A 13,443-nucleotide genomic window follows, 5' to 3' on the forward strand; every position below is an offset into this window, starting at 1 on the left:
AGGTGGCAAATTTTGTGCAGTCAAGTAGCATACAGTAAAGACCAGGACACAAGAACGTGGTGGCAGACCTCTTTTCACATTCCTCTGAGGATTGACTTTCACTTTACATAGTTACTTACACGTGTTCATTTAATTACAAATGAGGATTACTTGAGGAAAAGTGTTACACTTACTATCCCAGGTTTGTAGGTGCTTACATTAAGTTACAGTTCATGTCAAAGCATAATAATTTAAAACAAACGCACACATAAATTAATTTTGCCTTTTTTTTCATTACAGAACTGAATATTATTAAGTTGTCTGTCTTTTTGTTCATACTTTCATTTTTTCTCTTGTCGAGCCTCGCCATGCAGGGCAGCATTTCTTGGTTCCTAAGGCATTTCATGATGTCATAGGTGACATAAGTAGGTCAAAGTGAAGGTTTTTATCGATAGAGTGTCATGATGAATGTGAAAGTTGGTTGAGTTACATATGCTGAAATAATCAGTGAGGATTATTTCTCACTTTGGTGATATTTAGTAGAGAAAGCTGTCTAGGGTAATGTAAGTGTCCCCAAATCAAGGGCCATACTGGAGCTTTAAAATGTTCTTATAGATTTAATCAATTCTAAAAGGCAATGTGGAAAATATTCAACATATATGCATTCTTAGAAAAATTATTTCAGTAACAGGACACATGCTAACGGGTGCACTGGCGTCGTGCCTGGGGTGTACCCTGCCTCACGCCCTATGCCAGCTTCGATAGGCTCCAGCTCCCGCTACAGCAGATTCAGCGGCATTAAAGAATCCATTAAAGAATAATCTGATGAAACACCACCTGATAATCTACAAATGTCGATTTAAGATTACTTATGTACTGATCAACATGTATGAAGGGTTGGTAATTTTTCATGCTGCCTGGCTTGCATGCCAGCACACCACTTCAGAACAGCATGCTCATAACAATGGAACATAGGTGGATATGTTCACAGATGAGTGAGTAATACCCTCTGTAGCCTTTCTAATAGCTGTTTAGAACAAAGTGCTCAGGAGGCAATAACATTCAAGGCTTTTCTGTGATCATTTAAATTTATTTTGTAATATCAAAATAATTTGCTATGGAATTTTTCTACTAAAATTCAGTGCAGGACCCACAGATTGAAAAAAAGTGTAAGAAATCGAGGGGACAGTATGATTCACTGATGTGTGGAGTGAAAATGCCTCACACAGGACAGTGAGTCATTAGTCTGTATTAATGTTTGTAAATGTCTTGTGCATGTATAATTCTATCCATTTACTTTACACAGCTGCATTTGTCTGCTTTCAAACAGACACAATGCTCAGTTTTAAAGGATTAAAAATCAACAATTAACAGAACTCAAAATTATACCAAAACTCACAAAGAATGAGGTGAAGTCGCAAGTCTTTTGCAGCCTCTAACCTCTGACAGGTTTTCCTTCCAGGGTTACCCTGTATTCAATTCCATACATTTTTCCATTTTTCCTCTGTCCAGGTCCCTGTCAGTGTTGAAGAATACCCTCTTCAAAGCACAATGATGCTACCACCATGTTTCATCGTGGAGATGGTGTGTTCAAGTTGATGTGCAGTGTTAGATTTCCATTCCAATGTTGTTCGTTGTGAAAATGGGAGCTTTTTTTGTTTTCTTTCAACAATGGCTTTCTTCTTACCACTCATCTATAAAAGCCAGGTTTTTTGAGGGCACGTCTGTTATCCAACAGAAAAGTATTAGACCATTGTTCTCTTTGGGGTCTTCAATGTAGAGGGTGAAGAGAATGGGGGAAAGAACGGTCCCCTGTGGCGCCCCCGTGCTGCTGGTCACCATAGAAGACAAACAGTCCCCATACGGACGTACTGGGGTCTGTCCGTTAGGTAGTCCGTAATCCAGCTCACGAGGTAGGGGTCCACAGCCATGGAGGTCAGTTTATCCTGCAGGAGCCGGGGCTGGATGGTGTTGAAGGCACTTGAAAAGTCAAAGAAGAGCACTCTGACGGCACAGCCCCCGGCGTCCAGGTAGGAGAGTATGCGGTGGAGGAGGTACAACATCGAACAACAAATAACAAATAACGAACACCTTATGGGGATGTCGATAAATAGACATGGCACCAGGACACTGTAAGCCATAGGTCGATGATTGACTTTGCTGTGGTACCATCAGACCTCTGACCACGTGTGTTGGACACTCGGATGAAGAGAGGGGTAGAGCTGTCAAGCGATCACCACCTGGTTGTGAGCTGGATCTGCTCGTAGAGCAGTGGCTGTGGCAAAAACTCGGGTCTGGGAGGAGTTCGGGGAGGTCATGAGGAGGACTATTGATCAGCCTCAAAGACATTCTGGCAAACCATTCAGTGCCTCAGGATGGGAAAGCGGTTCACAGCCAATACTGTTTACAGTTGAGGCAGAGAGCTGCTGACTTCGACTGAGGATATTCTCGGGCAGTGGAAAGAATACTTTGAGGATCCCGATACCATGTCTTACACAGAGGAAGCAGAGGCTGAGGTCTCAGAGGTGGGCTCATTCATCACCCAAGCTGAAGTCACCGAGTTGATTGCCAAACTCCTTGGTGGCAAAGCACTGAGGGTGGATGAGATTCGCCCTGAGTACCTCAAGTCTCTGGATGTGCAGGGACTGTCAAGGTTGACACATCTCTGTAACATTGCATTGCAGTTGGAGACAGTACCTTTGGATTGGTAGACGGGGGCAGTGGTCCCTCTCCTCAAAAAGGGGGACCGAAAGGTGTGTTCCAACTACAAGGGGATCACACTCCTCTACCTCCCGGGGAAAGTCTAGTCCAGGGTACTGGAGAGGATGATTAGACCTATAGTCGAACTGCGAATTTAGGAGGAACAATGCGGTTTTCTTCCCGGTCGTAGAACACTGGCCCAGCTCTACACTCTCCTTTGAGTGCTCGAGGGTTCATGGGAGTTTACCCAACCAGTACACATGTGTTTTGTGGATCTAGAGAAGGCATTCGATTGTGTCCCTCGTAGTGTCTTGTGGGGAATGTTTCGGGAGTATGGGGTTGGTGGCATTTGCTTCGGGCAATCCGGTCCCTTTATGATCCGAAGCCATAGCTTGGTTCACATTTCTGGCAGTAAGTCAGCCCTGTTTCAGGTGCATGTTGGACTTCTGCAGGGCTGCCCTCTACCACCAGTTCAGTTCATAATCTTTATGGACAGAATTTCTAGGCGCAGACAGGATCCAGAAGGAATACGGTTTGGGAATCAAAGGATTTTATCTCTGCTTTTTGCGGACAATGTTGTCCGGTTGGCCTCATCAAACCTGGACCTTCAGCGTGCACTGGGACGGTTTGCAGCTGATTGTGATGTGAGTGAGATGAGGATCAGCACCTCTAAGTCCGAGGTCATGGTTCTGGACCGGAAAAGGATGGTGTTCCCTCTTCTGGTTGGTGGAGTCTTTGCCCCAAGTGGTCTTGTTCACAAGTGAGGGAAGGATGGAATGTGTGATTGACAGACAAATTAGTCCAGCTTCCGCAGTGATACGGTCGCTGTATAGGTCTGTCGTGGTGAAGAAGGAGCTGAGTCGCAGGACGAAGCTCTCGATTTACCAGTCAATCAACGTTCCTACTCTCACCTATGCTCATGAACTTTAGGTCATGACTGAAAGGGCAAGATCCCGGATACAAGCCACTGAAATGAGTTTCTCCGTAGAGTGGCTGGGCACCTCCTTAGAGATAGGGTGAGGAGCTCAGTCATCAGGGAGGAGCTCGGAGTAGAGCCGCTTCTCCTCCGCCTCGACCGGAGCCAGTTGAGGTGGCTCGGGAATTTGTTTCGGATGCCTCTTGGACGCCTCTCTGGCGATGTGTTCCAGGCATGTCCTACTGGCAGAAGAGCTCAGAGAAGCCCTAGGACACGCTGGAGAGACTATGTCTCTTGGCTGGCCAGGGAACGCCACGGGATCCCCTCGTCGGAGCTGGAGGAGGTGTCTGGGGAGAGGGAAGTATGGGAATCCCTCCTGAGACTGTTACCCCCACGACCCGGCTCTGGATAAGTGGTTGAAGATGGATGGATGGATGGATGGAAATCTAATAGTTGTCCAGCAGACAGATCCACCGACCGGAACTGTGGATCTCTGCAGCTGAATACACACGCCAGAGGACATGTCTCCTGTTTTTGACTTTGTTTCTAAATTCAACTGTTTTACTGCTCTTGGTTACAGCAACAACAGAATGCTGTGATTACCCTTTGGATGATGTGCACAGCAGTACAAGGCATCTACTCAAATGGCACGCTCATTACATTGATCATATGCTAACCAAGATAACGCTTCTGAATTTACCATCATTTGGAAGAGTTCATCACAGCAACATATATGAACTTTTATTTTACTTAGACTTAGAATCTACGGTATAATTAAACTCACTATTCAACACACCAGAGGATATGACAAGCCTAACTGCCTGTGATTGAGAAGTACGTGTTGCCTTAAAGCTAAAGGATGGTTGGATGGATGGATGGATGGATGGATGGCTCAAAGATTGATCAACAGACAGACAGACAGACAGACAGACGGATAAATGGATAGATAGATAGATAGATAGATAGATAGATAGATAGATAGATAGATAGATAGATAGATAGATAGATAGATAGATAGATAGATAGATAGATAGATAGATAGATAGATAGAAAAATAGATAGATGTTAATGATCCTGAAAGAAATTTGAGTGTAGCCATGATGGGTGATGATTGGTTGGGCAAGAGTAAGCCAATAAGGAGTAGGGTGGGTTCAGCTGGAATTGTTACAAGAAATTTGGGTCAAACTTGGTCTCTTATACGGTATTTTACTTTATATTTGAGTAAAACATAACATAATGATGTCATAAAATATCTAAAATGAATCACATGCATTTAATATTGACAAGCTTAATTATGACATACTTGATTTTGACAGAAGCATTTTTCTTTTTAGCATTTTAATGTGGTCGAAAGTTTTTAATACAATAAAATAATACAATAAATATAATAAAATAATGTAATGTCTTCTTTCTGGAGATATTTTCCCTTCTTCCAGCGCTCTGTCTTTATGCTGTATGGATGAGATGTACAGTTATAAATCTAATTTCTTTTATAAAGAAGCATTTTATGGAGCTAATTTATTCCCTCATTCTGGGGGAAGATGAACTGTGTGGACGTGTCGTTTTAGTTGTTAAATTTAGTTTAATTGATTGTTGGTTCTATCATTTCATAGAACCAACAATCTGGATTGTTCTGTGTGTCATATTATTCAGCGCTTGTGAAGGTGGCCCCAGGATGTCTTGAGGTCATGAAGACGCTGCATGAAAATAATTCCTGTTAGATGTCTGTGGGTATCCTTGGAAGAAGTTTGACACTGACAGAAGCAGCTAGCCAGATCATTTCATACACTATACTTGAAATTACAATGTATGTTTCTGCACAGGGTCATACGAAGAATGTCTGCAGCAGATCCTCACAGTGTTTGCATGACTAATTATATTATGTCATCAAATAGTTTTGTGAAACTGTCGACTTGATATTTTTGGTAACGTCTGGAGGTCATGACGTACCAACTGAAAGCCCGTAAAGAACTGGTTGAAAGCATATGGACCGAGGTTAATACCTCCCCCTAGTCACACCTGTAGGGTATAAAAAGAGATGTGATCCATTTTCTAGTTTGTTCTTGAAGTTTTTTTCCTGTACCCAGAATGTTCTGCAACAACACACCGGAGGACTTTTTCATCGTCTCCAGAGCTCTCATCATGCTTAGATAAGTATTTGTTGAACTTGTCTGTTTGTTGAACCTGTCTGTCTGTCAATATCATCGATGATATTATTGGACTCATACTCAACCTGTGGATGATATTATTGGACTCATACTCAACCTGTGGATGATATTATTGTACTGCTACTCAACCTATACAGTACATGATTTGAATTGACAAATAAAAATCTTGTATTTTACACTATCTCCTGTCCTTAAGAAAAATGAAACCCCCACCACAAAGTGGCGTCACGAACAGGATCCCACTTCCCACCACATTCTCCTGAATTGTTTGTTGATGCAGTTGACTGAATGTGATTACCCCAAACTTGGATGATAAATGCTTCCGTAGAAACCCTAAACCACATGCAGTGGATTTTAAACAAGCTACTATGTAAATACGTAATTTTTCTTTTCCGCTTTTTTTTCTGTATTTGCAATCCTATCCAGGTATTTTTTGTTGTTGTTGTTGTTGTTTTTCACTGTTTCATTTAGTCAAATACATTTAAGATATGTTGATCTACACATAATTTTAATGGTTATTAATTTTAATGAGACCTGGTCCGACCTAAAGACGGTTAGACTGATTACCTTCCAAGTTCATTCCGGCTTGAAGACATTTCCTAAAGCGACAGGCTGGACAGTTCTTCCTCCGGATCTTATCAATGATGCAATCATTCCTGCCTGCACATAGGTAGTTGTGCTGGCCTGTTAAAACAAGAGGAAGAAGAAGAAGAAAGGAATGTATTACAGGTAATTCTTATACATTGAGAAGATATTATGACCCCATCTACCACCTGCATGATTATGCAGTAAGCATAAAAAATAAGCATGTGGCATTCCTTGGTTATTGACAGTTTAACTTCCTCAGTGTCAGACATTGAAGACACAAAACAATACAGAATTATGGACTCTCTCTCACTCCAACAAAAAGAAACAGTCCACAGGGTCCACCTTCGTTAAGTGGCCCTTGTAAAAGGCTATTTAAGAGTTATAGGAATACATTTCCCATGTAACACTTTTACATTCAGAGAATAAATACCATACTTGATTAGGATGGGAAAAAGCAGATGAAACATTGATTACACTGATTTGATTTGAAAAAAGGCAGCAATCAGAGGAAAGAAATGTTGTCTCATCCATTTCAAACATCATAAGAAAAGGGACATATGTGTTAGAGATATTTCTTTACTTTGACAACATGATTTATTTGGCATTCAGCCATTATTTGAGTATTTTGTCATACATCCATCATGTGTGGCGGATGCCCAATGGTGCACACCAGTCATGATGAAGTGTTCTAAGGGTGAGCAACACAAATGATTACAATTCATTCAATGGCCACTGGTGTGATTACAAAGGATGGTTTCATGAAACTACAACACTTCAAAGTACAAGTGTATACTTGTACTGAAAAATACTTTTTCAGATGGCATCGTACGCTAGGGTCACCACAACAAACCGCAACTGTCGCTCCTGTTCTTAAAAGAGGAGTTCAAGGTAATGAGAGCTAGGGAAGTGTTGCTATACAAATACTCAAGCAATCCAAAGGTGGCAACAGTCGGGAATCAAATGAGGACTGTTCGGAAGTGAAAGGCTGAGGAGGCTGTTCAACAAGTAGAGGCAAGATTATGCAATAGCAGATGGGGGCGTTAAAAAGAGGCTGAGTTGGACTAGGCTCCTTTTCAACTCTACATTGACACCACCAAAGGGAACAAAAATGCTGCTTTAGTTCAGGAGGAGGTAAGAGCAGTGGTTTCAGGAGAAAACCTGAAAGAAAGTAGGAATGAGACAAAAGGTGGCTTGGTCATGAGAGAACATGATTGAGAGGAAGTTAACATCAGCGGAGCTGTGGAAAGCAGAGCCATTTTGGATCAAGTTTCTCATCCATGCAGTATAGTATGGAGTGTGCTTCAGCCTATCAAACCTTCACATTTGGAGCAAGATGGAGTCACCTCCATATCCTCTGTGCTCCAAGTGTGCAAACCTAGAGCCCATTCTGAGTTGCTGATAAGCCAGTGGGAGAGGGAAGGTACATATGGAGCAATGATCTGATGCTAAAGACTACTACTGATTTGCTACTGAGGTCAAATAGGCCAAGCACTCCCACCTCTCCAAGCAAGCCATTGCCTTCATCAGAGCAGCCAAGACCAGCTGTAAGAATATCAGCGGGTATCGTGGCCACCATAGAGACTGGGAGCTGTCGGTAGACTTGCAGCAATAACTCAAGTTCCCTAATCACATTGTGACTACCACCTTAACCCATAAGAGCCCACTGCCATTTCGTTAAAGGACAATTATGCGGTTTATAACACAGACCAAGTGTAACAAATAGAACAGGGACATTAAATGTGCATGTTATACTGGTGTCCCCTTGTGTTCTTTTGGGTTAAGACCAGATGTAACTCTGGTCTGAGCCCACCAAAGAAGTAGTTCTGTTAGAGCTCAGTTTCTTTGGAAGACTGCCTAAAAGAGGCATTAGAAAGAAAACTTGCTAAGTACGAGGGACTGGTGAGCGAGAGTCGCCACGCTGGATGGAAAGCAAGGTGTCTCTTAGTAAAGGTAAGATGTAGGAACTTTTCAGCCTGATTCCAGTCCAGATCCTATGGTCGATTGTGCATTGATGGAGTGAGGAAGAGAAGAATCCCCCGCAATACCACCGAAGCAGCAGAGAAAACCTCAAGATGGCTATAGCTCAAGAAAAGAGATCCATGGGGCGCTGTAGCTAGATTTTTACAATTGAACACAAGTTTGGGTCTGATCAGTCACAGCTGGGTTGCCTGGATGATGGTGTATGATCTTGAAAGACCCGAAACACCCAATGATTCCATGGAAAAAAACTGAAAATGTGTCCAGTGGCATCAGTAGCCTTTGTACAGCTATTTGTTATTTGAAGCATACATTAAGAGCAGTGCAAAAAATTATCGAAGACTAATTTGGCTTTTCTAGCTTCCATACCGTTTGTGGTTCTAAGTGCCAAGCTCACTTGGTTTGAATATTTTTCCATTATTGACAACAAAACTTGCCTGCCTTCAACAGTAGAAGTGACATGGGAAAGCTCTGAGATAGTATATAGTTTTTATCTAATGGAGGATTTTCACTATTAACAGGGCAAATATACAATGATGTTCATGTTATTTCCTTTCATCCCTGAAATGAATTATTCATATAGGACAAGAGAATCTCAGCCATTTTGTCCTGAAAAGTACATTATTGTTTTACAGTCCCGGGGATGGACCTTCCAAAGGGACAGAAAACCTATAAGCAACATACTCACCATCCACCATTTTTTAAATCTGGTCGTGAGTTGGTGTACTCTGTCTCAAAACACAAAGGCCTTTACTTTGGTGTTATCCTGGTGTCTGTACTGCAGAATGTGGTGGTTGTCAGCTCGATCTTTGATACATGTAATTTCAGTAGAAGCACTGTAGCCTGGGCTGCAGTGCATCAGCAAACTCGTGTATAAACCAGGGGTATTCAATTCAAAGTCATGGAGGTCCAGTTATAAAAATTTCCTCTTAGTAAAAGGTCCGAATCCAAGTCCAGTTTGTGTCCTATAGCCAGTCCCTATGTCCATATTATAATTTATTATCAATTTTCAATGCAGGGTATGTTTAACTGAGTGCACAGCTAGCTCCTTTACCACACCATAAAGAAAAGTAGACTCAGGCAAATACGTTTCAAGCCTTTATGTTAGATTGAAGAACACACAAACCTCAGAATTAAAAATAAACTGCAAAAAGAGCTGCATAATATTTTTTCTCTTAAATTAAATACATCCCAGCCTAAAGAATTTAAGGCCTATAGTTCAAGTTAAAAAAAAACATTAACATGTTCAGAAAGCATGAATGAAATAGACAGACAGACAGACAGACAGACAGACAGAGAGACAGACAGACAGACAGACAGACAGATGCGTTTAGTCATAAACAAGTGTGGCACTCTGTGGCCATACACAGGACCTAGTGAAGCCATATCTAAACATCAGGCTCTTTCAGGGGAAACAACTGGCTCATTCAGGGGAAAAATGCCAAACAGAACTTTCTTCATAAGAGAAAGGGGTATGTGGCCTGCCAGTAATTTACCTGTACACAAGCAACCTTGTACACAAGGTGTGCCTGTGCACAAGGTGTGGTGGTGGGTCACCTTGTGGTGGTCTCTCATGTGTGGTGAAAGAGACCACTGGACTTTGTCAGCATCTCTTATTGCTGCATGTAAGTCCTCTCCTCTTGTGTTTCATAGTGGTGTTACGTTCAGCAAAGAGCTCCTTATCTTTGTGAAGGAACCTGACACACACACAAGCTACAACTCATCAGTGGCCACAGATATGCATGATGCTCTCTGAAAAGTTGCATCAAGCTGTTAGTATTTCTGATTTTCTGGTTGCTGTTGAAGCTGACATTGGGAGTTTTTCCACACATCTCATCTTTCTGATTTCCCCCAAACAAAATGTCAAAACAGCTTTCAAGCACTTATTCACACTAAAAGATGTTTTATGTTGCCCAAAAATCCACCATGCCTTTAGTAAACATTTGTTTGCATTTTTCTCGGTCATTTTGCCCTCAGCTTGGACCTCAGGAGTTAATTCTGCTAAAAAGTTCTGTGCTTTGTTTCGTAGTGGAGCTTCACGTCATTAATTAATTCATTAATTAGTGCTATGTCTTCAGACTATATGAGGTACAATGGTTTTGAACTGCCAGACGGAGGAATAAACATAAATTTCCCCAGTCCACTCATTGTTGACCAGCGGTTTTCCTCATTAACCTCCCTTTGTTTGGAGCTATGCTGTCCTCACTGTCTCCCTTCCTCTGAGCTCCGCTGCAGCGGTAAACTCACAGTGGTAGCGGCAGCAAGCTGTCTCACTTCCAGGTGCGCCGACAGAGCAGGGTGAACAAACGATCTGATTGGCTGAACTGAGTGGAGTTATTACCGTGTTAACTGGAGTAGCAGTGCCCGCTATCTGTAGCTGTGACCGTCAGTAAAAATGTGCCAAGAAAATCTACTCTTGTGAAATTATCATGTAGTGGTCACGGGTCCGGACAGAACCATCACGTGGTCTGGATCCTGACCGCGGTCCGCCATTTGGTGACCCCTGGTATAAACAGTATGTGGAAGAGCCTGAGGAGTGTCACATGAATCTCATCTTTAAGGCTTCAACACATTCTTTTGAGTTCAGACTGAGACTTAATTAACGACATCAATGTATGTATGCCTCAGAACATCATGCTGATCATTCTGCCTTTGTCTTACACTCTTTGAGCTTTGTATGAAATCAAACAGAATCAAATAGAATTTCTTGTGTTGTGCTTGATGACTCACTGATTCTCAGTGATTCTGAAAGGCTTATCACTTTAACACTAATTGGCAGTGAATACAAGGCTTGTTTGTGTAACAAACAAGCAAACAAGGGTATGTAGAGGATACAACAAATACCTGCATATCTTCTCTAGCACTAGAAACTACTTCCAGACATGTATTACCTGGATGATTCAATATGTTCTGCCTCTACCATTCTTTGGCAACCTTTCATTGATGAAAATACATAATACAATGTTTCTGCATGATCATGACGATCCATCAGGGAAACAGAAGCTCTTTGACAAAATGGTCTTTGAGAACCAAATATTTTTTTAACAATCTCTGAAATATCAGTATTTTGGACTGACGGGAAATACTACAGGGTGCATAATAAAATACTGTACAATTTCTTCTTTGTTCTCCTGTGTCCTTACATCATAAGGCACAAGGGCCAAACAGCAGCATAATGTGCTTTATATTAACATTATTGACTAATTAATACAAGTTTAATTCATTCTACAACCGAACTCGTAAGTTAATCTGCTCATATCTCAAACATTTTTTTCCATTTAGTCAGTCATCTTCTTTGACAACCTATTTGGCTTTTGCAGGTCACGGGGGTTGCTGGAGCTTATCCCAAATTCTGGGCTTGCACTAGGAGGTATTATGACTAAGCCACTGTGGCTCAGTGTAAACTAATTGAGTAAGCCACAAAAAGCCACATTCTGTGTCCAAGACAGTGCATGGGTTGTTTTCCTGCATTCTGAGGGCAAAATCTTCTGTTCAGTTTACCTACAAAAATACACTTAAGTCAACAGTTCAAGCTTAACTATCTTAATTTCTATCCTACTTTATGCAAGTATGAATGTGAGATACAACAATTGAAAACTTGCATTTGCTATGTGAAGATACAGTCATACAAAATATTACTCAATGTTTACTTATAAGTTTTACTTGGACTAGAAGACATTTTAACTTTGACTTAGACACTTTGATTTCAGTTTTGTCCTTTTTTTTTTCTTCTCAATATTCGATAGTTTGTATGATTTTGTGTGTGTGTGTGTGTTGCCGGTGTATCCTGCCGTGGAACCACCACCACCACCAACACCAACACCATTGGTATGCCATAGTTAAGTTTTGTTTTGTTTTTTAATTCGATAATATGATTTTTCATTTCAATTTAAAAAGGCATGAAAATTAGAAAGCGAGGTGAACACACATTTAAATACATCGCTGGTTATTCCTGCTGGTCATAGGGATCAAAAGTCTAAGACTACAAAAAAGTATTGATAATATCTTTCATTTACCTTCTGATTGTTCTGTCACCACTCCTACCCCCTCTCAGCATTCACCATTTGTTGTTCAATTAGAATTTTAACACAAAATCAACTATAAAACACTCTATTCTCATTTTCTTTTGATCGATTGTCCTCGCCTTGTCGTACACCAATTCGAGGGTTTAGCTTGTAAAAATAGAATCCTTTTGTTTTCATTGGGGAGAGGAGGTCATGACCCGAGTGCATATTTAATGATCGGGAGCGTTCGAGTCACTTCAGCTATTTCCGTCGGCATGCACACCGCCTAGCGAGAGAAAAAGTTTGTTTTCTTATGTTATCACTCAGGGATTTTCGCAAGTCCAAAACAGTTGTAAGTTTTAGCTTTTTTTTTCTAAAAATAAGAACGCCACTGTGGCTAAACAGGCTAAAAACCTCGTAGCCACTCTGGAATTTACTTCGCTTAGTGGCGATCGGCTAGCACAAGCCCAGCAAATGGCACAGGAGAAAGGTTGGAGACACTCCGAGTGAGATGTCAGAGCATTGCGGAGCCTCATGAAAGAAAATCAACCACTCAAACTCCCATTCACACCTTCAGGAAATTTAAAGTGATAAATTCACCTAAGCTACTTATTTTTTTAGGTCAAAGGAAGCCGGAGAATCAGGAGAGAACCTACGCAGACACGGGGAGAACATGCAAACTCTGCACAGAAGATTTGAATTGGAAACCTTCTAGCTGTGTGTTGACAGCGCTACCCACTGCTCCACTGTGCTGCCCTTTTCCATTTAAGATAACTCCAATTATTTTAATCCATTAGTCTTGTAAAAGACCCTCAAAACCCTCTAAATTATATATGCAAAAAACAACAGAATTTTTTATCAACCCATCAATAGGCATACTTCACATAATTAAAGAAATACAAAAGTCACAAGCACACATGAGCTATGTCTTTACTCCACGGACAAAACACTGGAAAGAACAAGATTGGGTCTCAACTGATATACCCCCCAAATAGCAGTGGTGTCCCGAAACATGATTCATATCTCAAATTTCCACTTGTATCTTGAACAAGAATATGGACAAAAAAACTTTTATGTTGAGTCGTTCGTATCTCAAGGTACTACTCTATGA

General features: G+C 41.3%; 1 protein-coding gene across 3 annotated transcripts in view; it reads right to left on the minus strand.

The window, feature by feature from the left end:
* Positions 1 to 13,443, minus strand: part of LOC137606739 (glucocorticoid receptor-like) — an 81,442-nt gene that overhangs the window by 16,057 nt on the left and 51,942 nt on the right. For all 3 annotated transcript variants that reach the window (XM_068332133.1, XM_068332135.1, XM_068332134.1), the window contains exon 5: positions 6,331 to 6,447. In XM_068332133.1, the coding sequence (XP_068188234.1) occupies positions 6,331 to 6,447 (117 nt within the window). The remainder of the gene's footprint in view (positions 1 to 6,330; positions 6,448 to 13,443) is intronic.

The sequence above is a fragment of the Antennarius striatus genome, chromosome 13 (assembly GCF_040054535.1).
Source record: "Antennarius striatus isolate MH-2024 chromosome 13, ASM4005453v1, whole genome shotgun sequence".
Taxonomy (NCBI): Eukaryota; Metazoa; Chordata; class Actinopteri; order Lophiiformes; family Antennariidae; genus Antennarius; species Antennarius striatus.